At 38.3% G+C, this 25,697-nt stretch overlaps 2 protein-coding genes across 5 annotated transcripts in view; both read right to left on the bottom strand.

The window, feature by feature from the left end:
* Positions 1–9,704: 9,704 nt before the first annotated feature.
* LOC149836944 (uncharacterized) lies at positions 9,705–15,044 on the bottom strand. Of its 2 annotated transcripts, none has more exons than XM_090005680.1 (7): positions 14,813–15,044; positions 13,437–13,532; positions 13,239–13,297; positions 13,063–13,155; positions 12,843–12,967; positions 10,908–10,965; positions 9,705–10,803 (listed from the first exon to the last, which is right to left on the bottom strand). In XM_090005680.1, exons 2-7 carry the CDS (start codon positions 13,504–13,506, stop codon positions 10,654–10,656), a joined length of 555 nt encoding a protein of 184 aa, XP_089861806.1. In that variant the 5' UTR covers positions 13,507–13,532; positions 14,813–15,044; the 3' UTR covers positions 9,705–10,653. The 2 variants fall into 2 exon arrangements, with proteins under 2 accessions (XP_089861806.1, XP_089861805.1); XM_090005679.1 differs by having other exon boundaries at positions 10,314–10,803; positions 13,437–13,506; positions 14,813–14,949.
* A 5,355-nt stretch (positions 15,045–20,399) lies between these two features.
* LOC149836943 (protein REDUCED CHLOROPLAST COVERAGE 1-like) overlaps positions 20,400–25,697 on the bottom strand; it is a 30,822-nt gene continuing 25,524 nt past the window's right edge. The window contains exons 25-26 of one of the 3 annotated variants that reach the window (XM_090005682.1): positions 21,552–21,630; positions 20,400–20,791 (exon numbers count right to left, since the gene is read on the bottom strand). The gene's annotated coding sequence lies outside the window, so the exon portion shown is untranslated. Of the gene's footprint in view, positions 20,792–20,868; positions 21,143–21,551; positions 21,631–25,697 lie in introns of those variants that run through there. The other 2 variants (XM_090005681.1, XM_090005683.1) reach the window with 2 other exon arrangements.

Here is a 25,697-nt window from a genome sequence, read left to right as displayed (position 1 = left end):
AACCGTTTTTAAAAATCATTTTCGCATTATAAGATCTGATTTACTTATACTTATCAAAAAAATTTGGTCTCAAAATTTTAATATTTGAACTATAATTAAGGTTAAAATTTATAGGGCGTTACACTAAGATTGAAAGACATGCTTGAGTCGACCATGAAACCTTGATGAAATCAACATGATGCAGAGCATCCAGAGACAGCAGCGAATTTGGATCCCAATCCAAATATACAGACTCGTTTTGGACATCGCTACCCAAGGCAATCTACACGCTTGCAGAATATCCCTGGTCCTAGTGGATCTCTCAGTTAGTCGATGCTCATCGTGATCCTTTTATTGTTTTGATTCCATTATGGAATCATATTTTGAACTTTGTTTCAACAATAGTTATTTCATGTATTTTTTTAAGAGCCAGATTCTACGGATCCGGATAGTTCTGTTACCCTGTAAGATTTTTTTGTGGTATTATAAGGTGTATGGGGTCCATCGGTAGTTTTTATTTTTTTGAAAATGCGCTTCTCTTTTGTATTGGTGCATAATCCAGATTGCAGCTTATTTGGATCTGGATCATGATCTGTCTCCATAGGGGGGGTCCTACGTGGCACCACCTTGTTGTGGTCCATCTTGGACCTTATTCAAATTATGTTTGACCAGTCCAAAGTCGAATTGGGTTGTTGGAGTGAGTTAATAGCTCTTGGCAAAAATGAGGCCTTGCACGCTCGTTTTTTGCACAATGCTTGGGAAATCCCAAGGTCTCTTTATTGTGGTTCTTTCCAAGCAAAGGAGGCTTTAATTAGGGAGGTCGACCAGGGGGAAGGGGGCCGCTTCCTTCTTTGAAAAAATTGTGAATTTGGTTCTTGGATAATTGGTTCTCTTGTTTGGAAGAAACTCTTGTGTGAAAGTGGTGTTTGCATGGAGAAGAAAGTGAAATTGTATTTCTTTGTGAGTGTGGAAGTGGAACTTGTGTGCGGTTTCATTCGTGGTGGTTGTCCTAAGCTCGATTGTAGTGGCTGAGAGTTCACCTTCCGTTCGTGGGTTTCCTCGTGGCGTCGGTTGCTTCCCAACGACGGTCATTGTTGATTTCAGTCCGGATATCATCATTGGTTCTTCATTTTAGACTTTTGTTTCTTTATTCACATTTGTTTGCGATTGTTCATAATTAATTGTTGTTAAACTATTTTGATTCATTAAGGAGTGGCGAATACATGTTTAGGAGGGTTTATCTTAAGAATTTATTCATTTGATATAATTTTATTTGGGACTATTGTTGGGTGTGTATGAACTCAGATCCACTTTAAAATACCAAAATCTTGTTACGAGATAACAGGAACGTCTCTGATAAAACATTTCTGTCGGACTCATTTCTAAACGGATTTTCGTGTTCTTTAGCTTCTTGGAAATCTGAGATGATTGTCTACAACTTTGTAGTTGAAACCTATTTGAGATTCATCTGTTTGAACCTCTGAAATTGTTTGTCAATGTGTCGAACTGGCAAAAGTCCATTATTTCATTTCTGTTACAGAACGTTGGAAATAGTGTTCGGTATTTTGTTGTTATCTGAAGATTCCCTACATGAAATTTATAATTTTAAGACTCTGTGAAAATCTAAGATTGAAACCTACAACTTTCATGTTTGAAGATTTTATTGACTCATTGTCGTTGTGCTCTGAAAATATCAATTTATGTTGTTATCCAATATTTGAATTTTTATTCCTGCAATAATATTTCTATATCATTCCAGATATTCAAAAAATTTAAAGACTTGTAGAAATATCAGAAAATTATGATCTTTAGTGTTCTAGAAAGATCGGGATCTGATCTTCATTTTGTCAGTTGTGAGCTCAAACTCCAACGTTTGAAGGATAAAAAATCCCTACGAACAGTCTGTCCCTAAAATTCGATAATTTGTGTTGGACTTGTTTAGCAGTCCCGGTGTTGAATCCGTGGAATGGACATTCCTATTCTGAATCTAGTGTTTATAGATTTGTTGGAAAGTTGTGTGAATCGCGCACAACTTTCATTTGGACCGCATCTGTCGAAACAGAGTGTACAGATCTCGAAAATCTGTTTTCCAGAGTTTTGTTCAAACTCTGCAACGTATAAGCTTCTGCATGCATTGGATCTGTTTGGATCCTAGATTGTGGATCAGTGTGTACCAAGTCCATACCGTACCATTGCATCATTTTGGTATCAGAGCGAGGGTTGTTGGATTTTTTAATCCAATACGATTCTTGGTGTTGTGGGGAGTTTAAAAAAAAATTAGGTACCATTCACCATGGCGGGTAGAATGGGCGGTCGAGGTCAAAATAATTTTAATAGAGGAAACGATGATCGTGACCACCGATTTGAGGTGCTTGATTTGCAAAGACAACTCACTGAGGCTAATCGTCGAGTTGAACATTTAACTCGTCAGATGGCAAAAAATGTTAGATTTAACGATCGGCGTGATGAGAGGAGTTCACACAGTTCTCGAGGAAATCGTGAAACTCAATCATATGATTCGGATGATGACTTCGAGTCACATCGATGAAGTCCAGAGAGAAGAGATAACCTACAGTCGTGGAGATCCCATTGGGATTCGGGCTTACGTTTTGATATCCCAGAATTCAAGGGAACTGGAACTCCCGAAGAATTCCTGGATTGGATTAGCGAAGTTCGCAAAATCCTTGAGTTTAAGGAGGTACCCAAAAACCGTCATGTGGGATTGATATCCCTCAAATTAAAGGGTTGAGATGCATCCTGGTGGCGACAACTCAAGCAGACACACAGACATCAAGGCCGAGCCCCGATTGAGCATTGGGAGCACATGGAGCAAAAGCTTCGTGCTCAGTTCCTACCGTTAAACTATCATCGTGAGCTATATCAGAAATATCAAAGTTTGAAACAAGGAACCAGATCGGTGGATCAATACAACAAAGAATTTCATGATCTCGTGGCACAGAACGACATCCGTGAGAGTGAAGAACAATTAGTATCGATGTATATTGGAGCTCTGAACTTCCAATTACATGATATGGTGAACTTTGTTGAGTGTTGGACGATGTCCGAAGTACACCAAAAGGCACATCAATGGGAGAGGTCCACCTAGAGAAAGACCTTGGTTAGACCTAGTCCTGTGACTAGATCAGTAGCGCGGGTTTCTATGGTCTCCAATACAAAAGTTGCTCCACCCTACCGTCACCCAATGTGTCAAACCCACCTAGGGTTACGAACCAGAATGGCCCAGTAGGAAACCAGACTAGAACCTCTAATTGGAGCACTCCCATCAAGTGCTATACTTGTGGGAAACTCAGTCATAAGTCCACTGAATATCGTGGGAAAGCCATATTCATTGAAGGAATTCATGAGGAAGAGGATGTCCAATTCAATCCTGAGTTTGATCCCATTTATGACCTAGAGGTTGAATCCTTTGAAGAATAACCAGAAGAAGAAATTGTGGATGAGGATGTGTTGCTACCTGATCGAGGTGAAGCACTCATCATGAGGCAAGTTTGTTTAGCCTCGAGACAAGAAACGAGTGATCGTTGGCTAAGAACTCACATCTTTGAGTCTGCATGTACCATCAATGAGAAAGTATGTTGGTTCATCATAGATTTAGGTTGCTGTGAGAACGTCATTTCGGTTGAAGCCATGACTAAGCTAGGTTTGAGTTGTAAGACTCATCTCCGTCTGTATCAGATGTCCTGGCTCCAAAAGGGCATTGATGTTCGTGTCGACCGACAATGCTTGGTCAAATTTTTTATTGGAAACAATTATTTTGATCAATTATGGTGTGATGTGCTCCCCATGGATGCTAGTCATATCATACTCGAAAGACCATGGCAGTATGATCATTCTGTTATCTATAATGGTCGATCTAATTCATATTTGTTCACCTTTGAAGGGCAAAAGATTCATTTGATGCCATCTAAGGATCTACCACCTTTGTCTTCATCTTCATCATCTGCTTCATCTTCTTGTACTCCAGTTTTCACTCAAATTTCCCACCCCACTTCATCCAAACCTGCTCCTTCAAAAGTTAAACTTTCAAGTATTTTTGTTGCTAGACACGAGCTCCAAGAGGCTTTGAGTCATTCTAACATGTGTTACTTCTTGTTCTCTGTTGTTTCTGATTCATCGCGTGGTGAGTCAAAGTCTCACACCATAGATCCTAGAGACACACATCTTTTAGAGGAATTTCGTGAAGTCTTTCCCAATGAATTACCGAACGAATTATCCCCTCTATGGGAAGTCTAACATCATATCGATCTACATCCTGGCATGGTATTGCCACATGCTCTGCATTATCGCATGAGTCCTACGGAGTATGAAGAGCTTCGTAGACAAGTTGAAGAATTACTGACTAAGGGTCACATTCGTGAAAGTCTTAGTCCATGTGCGGTTCTTGCTCTTCTTATTCCAAAAAAAATGGAATGTGACGGATGTGCATTGATAGTCGAGTTATCAATAAAATAACCATCAAGTATAGGTTCCCCATTCTGAGATTGGATGATCTATTGGACCAATTGACTGGTTCAAAGATATTTTCTAAGTTAAATCTACGTAGCGGATATCATCAAATACGAGTTAGGCTTGGCGATGAATGGAAAACCACATTCAAAACTCGTGATGGTCTCTATGAATGGCCCGTAATACCTTTTGGTCTATCCAATGCTCCATCTACCTTCATGAGAATCATGAATCAAATTTTTTGACCTTACATCGGCAAATTTTTGGTTATATATTTTGATGATATTCTCATATATAGTTGAACCGAATCAGAATATCGGGAACACTTACGTTTAGTGTTTGATATCCTCAGAAAGGAATAATTTTATGCATCTATCGATAAGTGTGTCTTTTGGGCCACTGAAGTTTTGTTCCTTGGTTTCGTGGTCTCGACGATAGGTATATTTGTTGACCCTTCAAAGGACGAGTCAATTCAAGATTGGCATGTGCCAAACTCCATTACTGGCGTGCGTAGCTTTCATGGGTTAGCTTCCTTCTATAGGAGGTTCATTCTGCATTTTAGCAGTATTGTTGCTCCGTTGACCGATTGTATTAAAGGTAAGACCTTTCAATGGAATTCGGAGGCTCAACAATCATTTGAGCATTTGAAATCCTATCTCTGTTCGACAACAGTATTAGTATTGCCTAATTTTGATCTCGCTTTTGAGTTGTCATATGACGTATCTTGTGTAGGTATAGGTGTTGTGTTGAATCAAGAAGGTAAACTTGTGGCTTATTTTAGTAAGAAGCTGAATGAAGTTAAACTGAAGTATAGTACCTATGATAAAGAATTTTATGCTATCGTTAGAGCCTTAATGCACTGGAGGCATTATTTGGTGCATCGAGAATTTATTCTCCATACTGACCACGAGGCTCTCAAATACATCAATGGTCAGCATAAGTTGAATGCTCGGAGAGCCAAATGGGAAGAATACCTGCAAGAGTTCACATTCGTTCTGAAACATAAGGCAAGAAAGGATAATGTTGTCATTGATGCCTTAAGTAGGAAAACCATTCTCCTGTCCACCATGAAATCATCCGGTTGGGGTTTTAAGGAATTCACATCATTATATGAGTCAGATAGCTATTTCTCAAAAATTATTAATGAAGTGACAAGTCACCCTCATGACGATTTCTCACTGGTTGATGGATTTTTATTTAAAGGTAATTTACTTTGTATCTCAGACTTCTCTCTGAGGCAACGATTGATTTCTGTGATACATAATGAGGGACATTTTGGTCAGCACAAGACTATGCATTTAGTGTCTTCAACATATTTTTGGCCCCACATGCGAAAGGAAGTGAACAGATTCATAGAAAAATGTCATACATGTCACATCGCGAAAGAAAATGTTACAAATGTTGAGTTGTATTTGCCGTTTCCTATTCCTGAGAAACCTTGGCAAGATATAACCATGGATTTCGTTTTAGGATTACCTAAGACCTCTCATGGTCTTGATTTTATCTTTGTGGTCGTCGACCGATACACAAAAATGGCTAGATTCATCCCGTGTAGAAAAACTATGGATGCATCTCATATTGCAAATTTGTTTTTCAAGGAAATCTATGAATTGCATGGCATTCCGAAAACTATCACTTCAGATAGAGATGTTAAATTTGTAGGTCATTTTTTGTGACAATTATGGAAAAAGTTAGGAACCAGTCTACAATTTAGCATTGTGCATCATCCTCAGATCGACGGTCAAACTGAAGTTGTTAATCGGTCTTTAAAAAATTTGTTGTGAGCTTTAATTAATGATAAACCTATGTCATGGATTCAAATAATTGCACAAGCTGAATTTGCTTTTAATAAGTTTGTAAATCGTAGCCCTTTTACTGTTTTGTATGATTTAATCCATGTTCTCCTGTTGACTTAGCTCCTATTCTTATTGTTGGTCCTGTTTTAAATTCTGTTCAAGATCGTGTTTCTTAGTTGCAAGATATTCATGAACAGGTACAATTGAATCTTCAAGACAACATCACTAAGTATAAAGCAAGCTATGATAAAAAGCATTGACAGGTATTGTTTGAACTTGGAGATCTGGTATGGATTACAATTACTAAAGAACGTTTACCTCCTGAGTTGCATGGTGAGTTGTCGCTTAAGCGCATTGGTCCTTGTGTAGTTACTGACATCATTAATTCTAATGCTTACAGGGTTCAGTTGTCGCCCCAATTCAAAACTTTGAACGTGTTCAACGTCAAACACTTGGAGCAGTATTATGGTGATGCTGAAGGCGAAGAGTCGACTTCGAGGATGAAGTCTTTTCAACCTAGGGGGATGATACAGATCATCCAGAGACAAAAGCGAATTTGGATCCCAATCCAAATATCCAGACCCATTTTGGATATCGCTACCCAAGGCGATCCACGCGCTTGCAGGACATCCCTGGTCCTAGCGGATCTCCCAGTTAGTCGATGCTCATCGTGATCCTTTTATTGTTTTGATTTCATTATGGAATTATATTTTGGACTTTGTTTCAACAATAGTTATTTCATGTATTTTTTTTTATTTTTTTTTAAGAACTAGATTCTACGGATACGGATAGTTCTGTTACCCTGTAGGATCTTTTTGTGGTACTAGAGGGTGTATGGGGTCCAAGGGTAGTTTTTATTTTTTTGCTAATGCGTTTCTCTTTTGTGTTAGTGCAGGATCCAGTTCGCAACTTATTTGGATCTGGATCATGATCCGTCTCCATAGGGAGGGTCCTAGGTGGCACCGCCTTATTGTGGTCCATCTTGGACCTCATTCAAATTATGTTTGACCAGTCCAAAGTCAAATTGGGCTGTTGGAGCGAGTTAATAGCTCTTGGCAAAAATGAGGCCTTGCACGCTCATTTTTAGCACAAGGCTTGGGAAGGCCCAAGGTCTCTTTATTGTGGCTCTTCCCAAGCAAATGAGACTTTAATTAGGGAGGTCGACCAGGGGGAAGGGGGTTGCTTTCTTCTTTGAAAAAACCATGAATTTGGTTCTTGGCTGGCTGGTTCTCTTGTGTGGAAGAAACTCTTGTGTGAAAGTGGTGTTTGCTTGGAGAAGAAAGTGAAATTGTGTTTCTTTGTGAGTGTGGAAGTGGAACTCGTGTGTGGTTCCATTCGTGGTGGTTGTCCTAAGCTTGTGTGTAGTGGTTGAGAGTTCACCTTCCGTTTGTGGGTTTTCTCGTGGCGTCGGTTGCTTCCAACAACGGTCATTGTTGATTTCAGCCCGTATATCATCATTGGTTCTTCATTCTAGATTTTTGTTTCTTTATTCGCATTTGTTTGCGATTGTTCATAATTAATTATTGTTAAACTTTTTGATTCATTAAGGAGTGGCGAATACATGTTTAGGAGGGTTTATGTTAAGAATTTACTCATTTGATATAATTTTATTTGGGACTATTGTTGGGTGTGTATGAACTCAGATCTTCTTTAAAATACCAAATTCTTGTTACGAGATAACAGAAACGTCTCTGGTAAAACATTTCTGTCAGACTCATTTCTAAACGGATTTTCGTGTTCTTTAGCTTCTTGGAAATCTGAGATAATTGTCTACAACTTTGTAGTTGAAACCTATTTGAGATTCATCTGTTTGAACCTCTGAAATTGTCTGTCAATGCGTCGAACTGGCAGAAGTCCATTATTTCATTTCTGTTACAGAACGTTGGAAATAGTGTTCGGTATTTTGCTGTTATCTGAAGATTCCCTACATGAAATTTAGAATTTTAAAACTCTGTGAAAAGCTAAGATCGAAACCTACAACTTTCATGTTTGAAGATTTTATTGACTCATTGTCGTTGTGCTCTGAAAATATCAATTTATGTTGTTATCCAATATTTGAATTTTTATTCCTGCAATAGTATTTCTATATCATTCCAGACATTCACAAAATTTAGAGAGTTGTAGAAATATCAGAAAATTACGATCTTTAGTGTTCTGAAAAGATCGGGATCTGATCTTCATTTTGTCAGTTGTAAGTTTTCCCAAACTCCAACGTTTGAAGGATCAAAAATCCCTACGAACAGTCTGTCCCTAAAATTCGATAATCTGTGTTGGACTTGTTTAGCAGTCCCGGTGTCGAGTCCGTAGAATGAACATTCCTATTCTGAATCTAGTGTTTCTAGATTCGTTGGAAAGCTGTGTGAATCGCGCACAACTTTCATTTGGACCGCCTTTGTCAAAACAGAGTACACAGATCTCGAAAATCTGTTTTCCAGAGTTCTATTTGGACTCTGCAACGTATAAGCTTCTGCATGCATTGGATCCGTTTGAATACTGGATCGTGGATCAGTATGTACCGAGTCCACACCGTACCATTGCATCACAATCACTGGCAGGTTCTAAATAGGGTGATCGAGCTTGTTTTGATGCCATGAAAAGATTAGAAAATGAGAAAAAAAACACAAACACATAAGAGAACATGTTTTTACGTGGTTTTGCTTAAGATGCCTACATCCACGATAATGGCTCTCTCTCTCTCTCTCTCTCTCTCTCTCACACACACACACACTTTTTGTGGTCTCTTCAATATACATTAGAGCCTTTACTTCTATGATACTCTTGTTAAGGAAGGTAAGTGAGGTTGCCAACACTTTTTGTGGTCTCTTCAATATACATTAGAGCCTTTACTTCTATGATACTCTTGTTAAGGAAGGTAAGTGAGGTTGCCAACTCTTACAAGATTGAGGTATGTGAGACTGAAATTCTGTCACTAGGTAAGCTTACAATTCTTTCTACTTTATTATTGGTTTCCTCCTTGCCAAATTCAACATGCCACCTTGATGAGGTTTCTTTTCTTCACTGTTGCCTTTTCCAATATCTGTTTGCTCTTCCTTATGTCTCGTAATGTTCAACTTGCCACCTTGATGAGTTTTTTTTTTCATCGTTTCCTTTTTCAATATTTCTTCCAAGAATCACATTTAGATAACACATACTTAACACGCCCCGTCAAGGCCAGCTCCAGCTCTTGGAGATTTGGTTTGTCTTCCAACGTCTACACTTGCCCACATAAGATACCATGAGCGGTTGCGGTCTTTCTTATCCGTTTTTAACGGGGAAAATCCTCACATACCTAAGCTGTGACAAAGGGCAGAAAGGATATTTAATCAGATATATATCATGCTAAATGGAATATGTTAAGCAGAGAAAAGGAAAAGGCGTCTCAAGTTGAGCATGGCTGAGGGCTGGACGAGCTCAATGTAGAACTAACGGATATGAAGAAACGAGCTAAGCCCTGGTCTTTAATTTTTGTTTTGTTTTTTGCTTTTTGTTTTTTGCTTTTTTTTTTTGCATAATTCCACAACTTCAGTAATCTAGGTTTTTATTTTTTCATTTAACAAATAAGAATCTCGTGATACATGCCTACACCGTACAAATACAAGCATCACCTAATGTTATGAGGACGTTTGTGAAAAAGAACGATGCAACAGGCAAGTCTCAAAGGAAACTGATACTCCCATAACCAACAAATCACCCGACACATTCTCAAACTAACAGGAGTTTGGAGCACTCATTTAATCCTCCCACGGTCCATCACCTCCCTCTTTTTCTTTAATCAGGGAAAAGAGACTGGAAGGAGACTCACCGCCGTTCGCTGAGAAGCTCTCTTGTCTAGAACTTGCATTTCCTTCATTGCATGCAGGTCAACATATTTCTCGTGTTCTACTATATGAATCTAACACATTACTAATTAGCATAAACATCATATAGCGGTACTTTCAAGTCCTCCAAATCTTCAATAAATTCCTCCCATCTTTCTTCCCCTTATTTCAACGATTTATACCGAGCAACTATCTATCATTATAAAAAATTAAGGAACCCCAGTCACACCAACCAAAGCACATGCAAAATGCATTTCAGATAAGCACAACATTGTGCAACTAAACCATCGATTCAATTATACCAGGAGTAAGAAATGGTAAATGCACACATCCAACAGACGGCTCCATACCACACTCATCTCCCACATCCCGCAAATCCATTGAACCAACCAACCACCCCAAGAACAAGAAAACCATCACCATTGTGTAAGGCAAATTTAACACCATGAAAGGGATTGCTAACGCCTGAACGCCATCGCACATCAGTCCATTAATCCACTCGTCAGGTTTCACTGGGCTGGCCTGTTGGGTCTGTGCAGGACTAAATAATATGCAGTTCTCATAGGTCAGACCATTAGCACGCACATTAAGTCTCACTTGGCTGGCCTGTTGCGGGGAAAAGGCCATCGTCTCATGCCCGGTTGACCATTCAGAGCCCTTGCCCTAGCCCTTATCAGCCTCTGCTCCTTCATGTTCGCAAACAGTGAATCCAGGGTTCGTGGCATCTGCTTTGGAACACCCGTCTACACCATGAAAACACAATGGCGGAAACTTACATTTATGGAGAATATATCTCAACAGTATACAGAATCATACAACTATTTACAGACTGAAGGTCAGCACTTACCTTTGCAGGATAAGCAGAAGAAACTTGTCCAACCTTCCTCTGGATGGTAGTCACGGGCCTGCATGCATAAACCAGCATCAGAATGAACAGACAACTATGCAGTTTCCAATAGACGCAAACACGTAATTAGTTGATCCAGTTTCACAAAATGCAGACACAGTCAAGCAGGTAAGTAGCCTTATACAGAAAGGAGCACAAAAAACTAAACATATCCAGGCAAACAGTTTCAAAACTTACTACTAGTAAAGCAGACAAAAAGAAAGACTAGAATCGAGAATAATAGGAGACCCAGAGACTTGCACCACAGTCTAGATGTCAGCAAAACCTCAAGATGAACAGACGCTCCATGAAACCACAACAAACCTGCCCTCAATCCATCCATCTTGTATCCATATATCACATTTTGCTATCTACACTAAAGTTGAAGCCATATTTCCAGATACAGGGATATCCTATTCACCAGCCAAGAATTAACTAGACTAACAGAGATTGTAGGCAGGAAGACCTCCAAGGATGACAAGGATATCTGACATCCTTATTTCCCTGGATAGGTAGGAGATTAATGCATGATACATTCAAACGACTAGTCGGACCTCTCCCGACAACTGTAATGATAACTGTGTGAAACAGAAAACATGTAAGGTGTATCACGGTTCGCCTCCACACAAAGTCCATGAAAGGTGAAGCACCATACGACTCCGAGATCTTCAACATGATAGACATCCAAAACTTGCCTCATGATGAGATAAGATCACATGGCTCCCATCTCATGGATAAATGACTTGCCACTCGAAAATTGAACCACAAAACTATAGTTTCTGTAAGCCCTGTTCTCAGATCCAGTTTTTGCCATAAAATTCTTCCAAGATTAAAGTCCAGAGAAAAGCAAATCAGCAAGCAGAAAAGCCATCACAGGACAATCTGAGCAAAACAACAAATTGATAGAAGAAAGAATAAATAGCGAAGAGAACTGCATACTTCCCTCCCAATGCATGCATGCATCAACACAGGGCTTCAAGTCCAAAAAGACCCTAAAGCAACTAATATCTCCTCAGAGTTAAGCATTGTTTCACCAGGAAAATACCCAATATTTTCTTCACTGGCAACCAATCTAAACTGAACAGTAGCCAGTAGTTACCGGCCGAGTGAAGAGGAGATATTTCATCAATTAGGACTGCCTTCATGCGAAACAGCTTGAATGTTTCACCTGTCACACTACCTGGCTAGAAAGAGTGGGCAATAACTACTAGGGGGGGAATGAAAGGCAATCAAGCCATCCCTGGAAAGTTGTGAAATGTTTCACCTGATATACCACCTTTGACTAATGCATCAGTGAAAACCAACAAGAATATATGTAGCCAGGAGCTAGTGAAGAACTTGGCCCACAATTGTCGTACGAATTAGGGTCTCCTTCATCAGAAGGGTAGAATGTTTCACCTGAGATACCACCTTTGCTTAAAAAAAACCTTGATATCCAAGAACATGAATTCTGTATCCAGGAGCTTCCTAAAGAAGGAAAGCACTAGCCAGATAAACAGGCCAGTAATAAAGAAGAGATCTAGACCTTTTTCCAAGTTTATACAAAACACCTATGTCTTCCGATTGTAATACATCTGTAAACATCCTCAACTTTAAATTCTCTCATCAGTCGAGCATGCATAAATCTAATAGATATAATCCACTTCCATGCATATGAACATGTGCCACATATGTCAACCAGACATGGAGACCACCAATTATTCAGGACTTTGTACAAAGCAGATGGCTCATGCAAATGAATGACCTCATTAATAGATTCTGAACACCTTGGTTACCTGCGATGAAGCAGCCAGGTGAAATAAATATAAATTGGAATAAAAGCAAACGAATTGGGACAAAACAAAATGAACAATCAAACTATTTTTCATTCCACTAGCTATGAAGGAAGATCCATACCTTGACTTGCGCCAGTTGCGCACCCTCATGTGAACCGGGTCACTAGCAGCTTTCCGAGCAGCTTCTGCTGTCAAGGGGAATTGACTATTGGCTTTGAAATTAGATCTTTTCTGAGCAAGAACGCCCTGTATAGGACATGAACATTAGAAGAAGAAGAAAACTGGTAAAAAACTTTATATAAACAAGATCCATAGACAAATTAGATCCCATGTCAAATTACCTGCTGAAGAGTTGACCTTGAATCCATAAACCTTTTAAGGTTTGAAGCACGTGTTTGGGAGGTGCCATTATTCAAGAATCCTCTGTTTTTATTCTGTTATATAAGCACAAGAAGGATCAAACCGTGAACAATTATGATGAAAATTCATGAAAAGAGACCAGGAATTACCAACTTACTGCTATCCTTGCATTCCTGCCCTTAGAAGCAGGTTTCTTAGACATCTTAATGATATCATCTGCCACAACAAATCAAATAGCAATTTTCAATATCCTTAGCAATAAAAATCAAACATATATGGAAAGAATACCTAGTGATTGTATAATACATATCAAAAAACACTATAGAAGTTTCTTCGGCAGTATGTAGTACTTTACCTAGTGTCATACCGATCTTCTTTTCAGTTAGAGCAATCGTCTCACTTGTCAATGCTGACTTGGCTGCCATCTACCATAGCATAAAAGTTGCACCAACTTTTAGTGATATGCGTTCAACCAAGGGAAAATCAAGTTAAGAGCAACTCAAAACTACCATAAATACCAATATTGAGAGAGAGAGAGAAGCTCTTTGAAACGCCTCAAAGTGATTGGATCAGTTTAATCCCCCTTAATAAAGTTAAAACATTATTGCAAATCACATATTCCTCCTCAAGTTAAGAGACAAAATAACAGCCGTACGTTGTCAAAACCAGGCTAGTATCACAATCTTACAAGCATGAATTTCAAGGCAGAAAACTGATATTTTAGCAATAAGGAGCCACCTAAATTCACACTTAAAATTTTGTAAGCCAAATGAATCGTGACCTATAATGGTTAAATTTACTGGCATGACATAGCCAACTAAAACCCAACATGCGAAAAGAGAAAAAGTTCAATAAAAGCAACAACGACAGACACAAGCAATTTCTTAAAAACCATTGAAGCTTGCCCCAACAACTATAGCCGAACAAGGCATCCACTGCGCCCAATATAAACCATCAAAAAATCAACCAAACTATGCAAGCAACTTCCTCTTTTTTTTTGGATAATTCAAGGGAAAAAAACCATCACCGACCGCACATTGGCTGGGCTCCGGTTGGTAAAACCCTTGAGCCCCCCTGCCCACCGGGGAGTACACACCCAGCTTAGAGCTTGCGGCAAGGAATGCCACCCGTGGGTTTCGAGCATGTGACGTCCCATCAACTTGGTGGCATTCACAAGTCACCCCTACCAGATGAGCGGAGCCCAACTTCATTAGCTGCTACCACGGATGCAAAGCACTAGATCATGCCAACAGAATTACACAATAACATAAAATTAATCGAGAAAACTCTCCATCAAAGTAGACGCATTAGATCTAAAACGACCCCCAAAAAAGAACCTAAAATTAAAACGCCAAAATGTCAAGAAATCGCCTTTTAATCGTATATCTCACAATCCCCAAAACCTTAATACCGATCCCAAACATCGAGCACACATAACTATAATATCCAATGCACACAAATGGAGATAAAAGGTCGGAAACAATATCCAACTCCAGTAGGGCCTAAAAAACACGCAATCATACCCACACATTCGCGTCGACATCCATAAACAGACACCGGAAACAAAACGCATCATCAACAAATTTTACCCTAACAAATCAATAGAGAAAAACCAAATCACTAGACGGGGAACGAAAATCAAACGACAAAGCTCCTCCACAAGCATCAAATAAGAACGCATCAATAACACAGAGCAAACAAACCAAAGGAAGGAAGAGAGAATCGACTTACCGATCTCCCACCGAGGATCGATCCGAAAATACAGAGAGGTGATGCTAGGGATCAACGAAGATCGTAGTAAAAACAAGCTCTAGAAAGATGATTCGATTAGGGTTTCTCCACAAAGTGAAGGGACCAAATCGAAGAAGGGCGGCAAAAATTTAGGGATGCATTTGAAGTGTGAATTAGGATTTTCCCTGAAAGAAGCGATAAAGAAAGGAATTATGGCATCAGGACACGACACGTGTGAAAGTAAAGTCTGGGGAGGTTCTTATAGGCCCCTCAGGTCGGCGGACTTCAAAATTTGTTTTATGTTTCGTTGGGAGATATATATTTTCTTTTCGATTCCGCACGCGGTGACGCCGGATCCGGACCCGAACCCGGACCCAGCTGGTTGGTGGGTCCGGTGAGCTGATGGGGTTCTACGGGTCGGGTTGGAACTTGGATACGGTACTGATCCTGCTCTGACCGGGGATTTATCTGGGAATTCCTGAGTAAAGATCAAAAGGTAGGATACAGACAGCATGTATCATCGTAGATCCGATTTCAATTCTGAATAACGGGTATCATGCCTGGATCTGAACTAGGTTCGATGCGTGTTGGAATGTTGATCCGACAACAAACACTGATATGGCTTCAAATCTGAAAAAATCCAGCCATTTGAATCCTTCATGTTCAGATCTGTATCCTAAATTAATGCATTGTGATATTCGGATCGGAGATCTGACCGAATCAAATGCTTTTGCAGCCTTATTTTGACGGTGCACATGTATCAGATACGGGCTGGATCATGGTTGAACTGAATCCGATTTTTAAACAGTACGTTCAAATCCAATTCTGCGCGCACCCACCCACACACAGACCAAAAAGGGTTAACCTTTTGGGGGTATAACTTGATTAGGTCAGACAGGGTTAATGCCGGATCTCATCTGCATATCTAGATATAATGGATCTGGGTAAGGGTAATCATGGATCCAAAATTTTATCCTATTACGGTGGCAAAATTAATTGTGCTCAACCATGTCTTCGGTTGCACCAAGATCAGTGTTTTTACTTTAATATTATGCTTTGAAAATTTAATATGATGGATCCGTTGTATGAAATGAGTCAAGGTGGGTCGAGTGGACTGAACGAGTGACCATCAACGTAGAGTAAATATGGGAATAAATTACAAAAAGCCAACCCAGATCGCGTTTGGCAGCTCATATTGAGGGTGACTGTAGAAGTCAGTTCTGAGGATGACACAGTTTAGAAGTTCATCTAGGATGAAGAAATTGTTTGGAAACTGTAAACATTAATGGTGTGTTTGGTGCATTAGTTAAGAAGGCTTTCTAAAGTAAAGGACAAACTTATCCTCGACCTTCTAAAATATGTTGGGTTTAGGTATGGTATATGTTAAACCCACCCAACACAACCTGAACCCAACTCAAGGTTGGTCGGGTCTGGCGAACCTCAACCCAACTTGAAGTGAGTTGGGTATAGGTTAAATCCACCCAACCCAATTCGAGGTGAGTCGAGTGTGGTCATGGGTACGACTAACCTACTCTGGCTATGTTAAGAGGACTTTGATCTAAGTATAAACCCAAAACCATATTTGAATTGCTCCGCTATAAACCATAAATATATGTGATTGTGAAGACATTGTTTCTAAAATAATTGCACGGTCTCTTAAAGACATGCTTCATCGTGCCAATGGTATCATAAGCAAGTCTCTAGTAACTCCAAAGTATATGATGCATATGATGCAATAGTATACGATGGAACGAATTATGCACAAACTCTTTTATCATATAATTTAAAAAATATGATATCATTAAACTCATTGATGAAATTACTAACAAATATTCTTCAAACCTCTAGTCATCTAATATTTTCTTGTATGAGTCCATAATTACCTACTACAATTATTATCATAAGTCCATTTACATGAATAATAAATGCATAATATTAAATATCCATAAAACATATAAAAGACATATATCAATGCTCTAGAAACTATGCAGCTAGACATAGACAAATCACTACATAATAAACATGCACAAACAAAAATATCAAAGCATCAAAGTATATGATTGTCATATTCATCCTTCAACCATAGAAACCTACTTTCGTCACTCTAAATTGTCAAGAATACTTTGGCTTTGTGTGGATTAGTAAGAAGTCTAAAACCAAATAAGTGAAGAACAATGTTTCTCTTTAGACCCTCCATCCTCTCCAAAAGCTCGATTGCTTGACCTATAAAGCTAAACTTTGTATTATTTCGTCTATCAGTGATTGCATCATACATTTTGCCAAACCTCTCAATTATCTAATTTGCATTAGACATATTTCCATGATGTGTGTTGTTCTCAACATCATCTAAATTTGAATCCTCCACGAACTCCCTATGACATCGTGTAGGTAACGCATTATTGATAGGAGTAGCAACATCGGTAACCTCCTCGTCCTCCTCCTAAAACTCATCTAATCCTATGCTTGCATGAGTGTTGCTTTGCGTAATAAGAACCTCCACTCTTGGAGAAAGAGCTTTGAATGGGGTTAAGATATTGTCACCTATAGCAGTGGTCCCCCAAAGAGAACATCACATTTCATTAAGAAACTCAAGTTCTCTCAACCTAAAATTTATCATTATCTTTAAACTTCTACAAAATATAAAATATGTATAAATAACAAATTAGCCTAAAATTCAAGACTTTTTCATAAAAAAAAAAAATATGTTTCAACTATACCTTTGCAAACTCAACCCAAAATTCAGCCGATGCAGTGTGTATATTAGATATGATCCCAATCAAACCCAGTTTGTTTAGAAAGGTACATCCATGCTTTTAAATCATTTTTCACATTATTTCAGTGGTTTGGTTCTTTAACTGCTTGGCAAGTTGATTTAACAAAAATTTTCTTCATGGTCACCCAAGCTGCCTTAGTCAAGTGTGTTCCTGGTCCATTGTCTTTATAAACCTCTTCTAGACAGATTTCAACGAAAGTTCTATATGTGTGATCATCCCAATATACCTTTTTCACAAACACTAGTTATTAAATATTCTTGTTGTTCATAGCATAATACACATATTAAATATTGGCAACAAGGTAGTAGCAAATTACAATTTTAAACAAACCAATGAAAAACCTTACTAACAAAAAAAAAGACTCAAAAAACGTAGATCGTGAAAGAATCTATGTTACCCTACTCTTATGCCAGAAATCAATTCAAATTTTCAGATATATTGTGGTAAGGGCTTCAAACTTTCAGCATATTCCATTGACATTATCAATAAATATGATTCAAAATTTCATAATCAAATATGATTACTCAAATTTTAATTGATAGCTCAACATTGTTTATGGGTGAAGTTAATTATAAACAAAAAAATCAGTATGGTAAAAGTTGTGCTCCACATGCATTTCTTGAGTATGCTAACTATAGCCATGTTTCTTTTTAACACTCTTCTATTTACTTTCCTATGAAATAATTTTCAGAAATATTGAAAAGTTCATGCCAAAATTCCGTTTAATCAACATATCTTATTTTCATAAATTAATTAAGTTATCAGATTTGATTTATAATAATAACACTTCCACAGTTCTCATTCCATAAAAACTTCACTCTCAAGACAATAACACAGAGGGATGTATGCATGCTGAGCTTATTTTAGACCAATTTCACTAAACTCACCAACATGTGACTGTTTAAAAATAGTTCAACAAAAAGAGAACCAACGAAATGCATAAAAGGACACATCTCTGATTAAAACTATACCCTCTGAAGGAAATCTAAGTTAGAGGATCAAATTCAAAACTAGAAGAAAGCATCCATGTGAAGAGGCTCGCTTATTCCCACATAATGCTGGTCTTGCACATCTAGGACTACATTTCCCTCTTTTACAATCAAAGAGTTCACAGCATTATCCTCACTCGTTGCTTTTCAACTTTGTCCTTAAGTTCTATAACAGCTAAAACTTCAGATGGCACCGGCATAAGATTCTTTGTCTCATTCTCTGTGAATACTTCTATTTTGTCCACTCTTCTCTGAAACAAAGGATTCGTGAGTCTCACTTTCACCTATCGAATCTGGATTATGAGCATTTTGTTCATTGGGATGTCCACTATGCTTCCTCACAATTGTCCCTGGTGGTGCTCCTTGTGAAAAGGAGTTTTCCCTTGGGGGCACGTTTGGATCAAAGCAAAAATCTTTACCATGTATTTACTAAAAAAAAAGTTTCAAAAATAATTATTATAATACAAAACCCAAACCCCCAAAACCCTGAATAAACCGGATTTATATGCCTTCACTCAATGGATTGAAAAAATAAGGTTTAAAATGCAAACACCCCAAAAAAAAGATCGGTTTGAACAACAATAGAGAAAGAGAGATGTGCAGAGGATCACTGGAGACAGGCTCGCCGGAGAGAGGGTAGTCGGAAATAGGCTCGCCAGAGAAAGGGTCACCAGAGGGAAGCTCGTCCGGAGGTGTCGCTCGCTCGTAGGGGAGCTCCAGGGTCAGGGTCAGGGTGAGAGAGAGTGGGAGTTGTGGGGTCGAGGGTGAGGCAGCGAGAGAGGGGCGAATGACAAAGTATGAAGGGGGTAACTCCCCCCGTTTTTTTTTTCTTTTTTGTTTACCCCGTCACTGTTCTTTTCGTAATAGGGGGTGGAACGATGAATATCCGTTATTGAGACGTGGCAAACATGCACAAACAAGCCCTAAAAGGTGTCCTGGAGGCAATTGGGGGAAACACATGTAAAGGCGGGTTTAACCCGAACCCAGACCCAACCAGTACCAAACCCTATAGGGTCAAGATTTGATGATAAATAAGAAAGCCCGAAGGGTCTAATTAATATATGGATCCGGGTATGGTTTGTGAAATTTCATACCAAACTCAGGCCCGACCCAAGTTCCGATTAAGATCCACAATTTTTCAATGGTCTGATTTTGGTTCACATAATCTTTATAGGATCCAGGTATGGTTTTTCTTATGGTGGGTCTGATAAGACTCAGGCCCGGACCCGATACCAAATATCTCAAATGTGGTTTGGGTCTGGTTCTACCTGGGTCCAAACCAAACCGACCCGTTGACACCCCTAAACACGTGGTTAAATGTAATAGCCGAAAAGTTGGACTACCGTTTGTGAATAGCAGACAATATGGCAAACTATTTCATTTGGCGTTGGTAACTACATGTCACTGCCTTTGAAGAACAAATCTTATTGAACACGATGAAGCTGGGCGCCCAAGACAAGAGGATGGTAGTACTTGAAGACGCAGATCATTACTCACAAATGAGTAATTAGATAACATGAAAGAGATAATGTATAGATAAAGATCCAAAAGCAAGCAGACCAGGCAATTGGGTAGCTAGATCCAGCTTCCCTGATTGAGTCCATAGTCAGTTGGGCCCAATGAAAAGGCCAGGATGGTCACATCTGCACAACACAGCACCAGATATCGCCCAAGCACATAATCAGTCACTCTGGTGCAAATGCATCAAAGCACTATGGTGATGTGGAAACCATGGCTGAAGTTTGAAGCACTAAGATAACAAGTATACATGTATTCAATTTAACAGCATGCCTCAGAACACTACATAGTGCAGTAAAGACCATGCACGTTAGGACCAAGCCAAGCCAGTTCGCCTAGTTGGGAGCCCTTGTGTGCGACTTAGAATGTTCTTAGTTTAGCCGCAGTTCAGTAGTCGTTCTGAACAACCAATGATGCTAGCAGAAGCATGTAATGAAATAAATGAACTGAAGTAGCACTGAATTGAAATCCATTAACATAACCATAAACACCACTTCACTCATAGCACTAGCACAATAGGACATTTTAACATGAAGCAAGCCCACCAAGAAAGACGATAAAACCCATCGTTCTTGACGGATCTGCCTCCTTAGGTTGAAAGACAACCTTGAAAACTACAAACATGCTACGCAGTACAAGGTAGATCTCAAAGTATTTAGGGGGCAACCAAAGCCTACTTTTGCCTTTTCACCTTAAATCTGTATTCAATCAAAGGAATTAGTGGAATCAATGTGAACCAATTCCAAGTTAAAGAAGATTCTCACATAAAAGAAAGTAACAAAATTAACAAACAATTTAACAAAATTGTGGGAAAATTATTCAACAAAAGGAGGAAAACTGAAGAAATTGAAATTCTTCAGTTATTAGTTTCATCAGGATACAATGTTTGTATTGGTTAAAAATAACGAAAATGTTAATAATACTTTCTACTCTCGATACATTGTACATAACTAAATTGCAAAATGTCTGTCTCACAATCGGAAGTTACGAGGCAATTATTTGGAGATATCACAAATTTTTTGGAAAAACTAACTCTGCCTGAAAGATACCTGCAAGGAACCAATCCCCTGCATTAGTTAGGAACTATGGATAATTCATTTACAATGATGTAGATTGAGGGTAGTCTTCAGGTTTGCATTTGTTGATGACAACTTAACAAGAAAACTAGCAAACCTTCCATTTCGTTTAAGAGGGGAGGGGGAATCATCCTGAGTTTATAAACAATTTAGATTTTGAAAGATCCCCTGAATTTCTCAAATTACATACTATCTTATTTTAAATTATACAAAACCTTCATAGTTCATAAAGAAATTTTCAAATTGCTCCATAGAAATGACAATGAGGAGCATGGGTTTGACTATGACTCGCTAAGAAATTAAATTTTCCTAAAAATGGCAGATAAGGAGGTTTATGAGATTCCTTATTAGAAAGAAAAATGGGAGGCTGTAGAAACTATACCTGAAAGGATCAACTAAAACTCATGATTGGCAATACTAGGCGGCCAGCAAATGGACTGGCTTCCTCAAAGCATGTGTGCCTGTGTTGGAAACATTAGAAGCACTGTTTAAAACCTTTAAATAAAGACAATAATGTCAAAACAATGGCAATGATATTTGTTAAAATGTAAAACTGTACATATATGTATATATAATAATATTATATTATTATTATATATATATATATATATATATATAAATACATTTTTAATTTCTTTCTTTTCTGTATTTTTTTCCTTTATTTTTATTTTTTGTCTTTATGTCATCTAGTTCAGTTTGAACTAGAATGACTGTTGCTAGTCAAGTCCTGTCCAGACTTGACTAGCAATAGAGCTGTTGGACTGACACAGTCCAACAGCTCTTAATAGAGCTGTTGGACTGACACATTCCAACAGCTCTTAATAGAGCTGTTGGACTGACACATTCCAACAGCTCTAAATAGAGCTGTTCTAAATAGAGCTGTTGGACTGTGCCCAACAGCTCTATTGAGTCCTCTTTCAGCTGTGTATATAAAGGGGTGCAGCCCCTCTTGTATTTCACTCCAATGCTTCTTAAGCAATTGGTTTTTCATATCAATAAAGAATACATTTTTATTTTTATTTTGTTTCCAGTTATACCCTTTTTAAGGGTTATGCTTTAGTGTCATTCTTGACACTTGCTCTTGTTAATCAAAGCTCGTGTTTCGAAGATCCCCATTTCATTTCATGGTATCAAAGCCGCGGAAGTACTAAATCTTGAGGAAAAGTTGCCTCGGTTTCCGTGCCCGTTTGCAAAAATGTTCGCCACTTGAAGAGAAGTGTTTTATCACTTCATTGGAGAAGATTTCACATCTTGTTGTATTGTTTTTTTTTCTTTCTTTCTCATTTTCCTTCTTGTTTCTCTTCTATCCCTATTCTTTCTCTCCTTGTAATCGATGGATGACAATGATAAAGTCACCATCATGCCTATGAAACTAAGCGATACCAACTATGTAACATGGGCTTCAATCATGAAGCACCATATATGGGGAAAAGGCATATGGGGGATTGTGGATGGTTCCGATTCGGAACCTAAGCTATCTCTTACTAAAAAGGAGGGAGATAAAGACGTCCCTCTATCGGAAGAAGAGAAAATCAAGGTTATTGCCTCATACGAGAAGAAATGGAAAGAATGGAGAATATCACATGCGAAGATAATGTCATGGCTTATCAATAGCGTTGACATTAAAAAATGCTCAAGTCTTGCTAAATTTGATCATGCCGATAAGGCATAGGAATACCTTAAGAATATGTATTCCCTTAAAGATATTGCACACGTGTGCAACCTCCAAGAAAAAGTTCGAATGATGACACAAGGAGACAAAACTATTCGTGAATATTACAATGGGTTGTCCGAACTTTGGGAAGAACTTTCTCTTTTAGAACCAAAGTGGCATTGTGCCGAAGACATCGAGCTTCGTCAGAAACAACTCGATGTTGAACATTTTTACCAGTTTATCACTGGATTAAGGCCGAAATTTGAAACCACTAAATCGGCCCTACTTCACCGGGGAAAAATTCCTTCTATTGTTGAAACTATTGAAGAGTTAACAATGGAAGAAAATCGTCTCCGGAAAGGTTCTTTAAAAATTGAAGATGATTCCGTTTTAGCCGTGTCTAGACCAGGGAATCATGTTCGATCATATAGGCCTCCTCACTTTAACCGACAAAATGGTGACTATGATAAGAAGAAAGTTATTTGTCATCACTGTCATGAACCGGGACACTACAGGCCACAATGTCCCAAACTTAAGGAGCTGAGAGAAAAAAGAGCTGCAATTGCTGGATCGGAGCCTAAAGATCAGGATGCACCAGTTTCTTTGGCCCAACTAATGGAGATCCTTCAGCCTCTCATCAAAGGTGTCTCTTCCTCATCTGAAGCTTCAACCGGCGCAGCAGCCTCATCTTTTTCTGATTTAGGTAAAATTTCTTGGCTTCTTGACTCTTGTGCATCTTTTCATATGACCCCAAATAATCAAAGTCTATCCAAATGTGTTAAAAATAAAACAAGTGTGTCAAAGGTCTTTACTGCTGATGGGACTTCTCTTGAAATAGAAGGAATAGGAGATTTTGAAAAAATTTATAAAACAAAAAATTTTTTTATTCCAGAAATTAGACATGTTCCCAAATTAAATTTAAATCTTTTATCTGTATCTCAAATTTCTGATTATGGGTGTAATATTTCTTTTTCTTCTCATGGTTGTTGGGTACAGGATCGTCAGTCAGGCAAGCTGATTGGGGAAGGCCATAGAGAAGGAGGACTCTATTACATAGATTTTTTGGAAATGCCGAAGAAAGCTTTTTGTTATAATATTCAAAAAATAGAGTTGGAACTGTGGCATAAGAGACTTGGTCACCCACATATAGCCAAAATCCAACATTTTCCAAATCTAGGGAAATTTTGTAACTCTGAATCATTTGATTGTAAAGATTGTATTCTCGGCAAAATGAAAAGATTACCATTTCAGAACAGAACCTTTTTCTCTTCAAGACCACTTGAATTAATACACTCGGATGTTTGGGGTCCTGCACCAGTAATTTCTAAAGGAGGATTTGTTTACTATGTTATTTTTGTCGATGATTTCTCCCGACATACGTGGATGTACTTTCTCAAACATAAGTCTGAAGTATTTTCATACTTTCAAACTTTTCATAATATGGTTAAAAACAAATTTCAAAATGATATTACTATTTTTCGCACAGATTCAGGGGGAGAGTTTTTATCCACAGATTTTCAAAATTATCTTAAATTGCATGGCATCACACATCAAAGATCTTGTCCTTATACACCTCAACAAAATGGACTGGCAGAACGAAAACATCGCCATATTATAGAAACCACTAGAACTTTATTAATAGCAAATCAAGTCCCTAAAGACTTTTGGGCAGAAGCTGCCTTAACTGCCACCTATCTCATTAATAGGATGCCATCTTCTTCGTTACAAAATATCACTCCCATTGAAAAACTTATGAACATTTCTCCAGACTACTCTAGATTAAGAATATTTGGGTGCAAATGTTTCATATTTACTGACAAAAATGATAAACTTTCCCCTCGTGCGATTCCCTGTGCCTTTTTAGGATATGCTGAAAACCAGAAAGGTTATAGATGTTTTGACTTCAAAAATAATAAACTATATGTGTCTAGAAATGTTTCCTTTCTTGAAAAGGAGAGCTTCTTTGATTTTAGAAAATTAAAAGACGTCACTGAGTACTCCTTTTTGCTAGATCTAACATCAACATCTGATGAATATGACCTTGATTGTAACTTTGATGATGATCCAAGAATTATTGATCTTAATGTTGAAAATGAAGAAGTTCATAGAGATACTAGTATTCAATATTCCAGGCGACAAGAGTCTAATACTCCATGTGCACTTGAGAAATATTCTAACATTCCAACTAGACAATCATCCCGGATCTCGAGGCCTCCAGAAAAGTTTGTATCATACGAGTCTTTCTCACCCACATATAGGGCAGTTATTGCATTAATTCACTCATATGAAGAACCATCCACATATTTTCAAGCAAAAAATGATATCAAATGGATAGAAGCCATGAAAGTTGAATTAGATGCACTTGAAAAGGCTTCTACATGGAATATTCAAGATCTTCCTCCAGGGAAGAAAACTATAGGATGTCGATGGGTTTATAAAATTAAAACCAAGAGTGATGGTACTCTTGAAAGATATAAAGTCCGTTTAGTAGCCAAAGGTTATGCCCAAGAATATGGGATTGATTATGAAGAAACCTTTGCTCCGGTGGCTCGTATGACTACTGTCCGAACCTTAATTGCCTTAGCTTCTATCAAAAAATGGTCTATTTTTCAAATGGATGTCAAAAATGCTTTTTTAAATGGAAAGCTAGTTGAAGAAGTATATATGGAACCCCCTCCTGGTTTAAGTATTCCTAAGGGTAAAGTCCTTCGCTTAGAAAAAACTCTTTATGGACTTAAACAAGCACCAAAAGCTTGGTATGATAGGTTTAGTCGTGTTATGATTGATATTGGTTTTCAATTCTGTTTAACTGACACTGCTTTGTTTATTAAAAATTCTGATGCAGGAATCATTGTGCTTCTTCTCTATGTGGAT

This window comes from Nuphar pumila, chromosome 5 (genome assembly GCF_984573655.1).
Source record: "Nuphar pumila chromosome 5, dmNupPumi1.hap1.1, whole genome shotgun sequence".
NCBI lineage: Eukaryota > Viridiplantae > Streptophyta > Magnoliopsida > Nymphaeales > Nymphaeaceae > Nuphar > Nuphar pumila.
The sequence above is the reverse complement of the archived record's forward strand: the minus strand, read 5'-3'. Positions and strand labels throughout refer to the sequence as shown.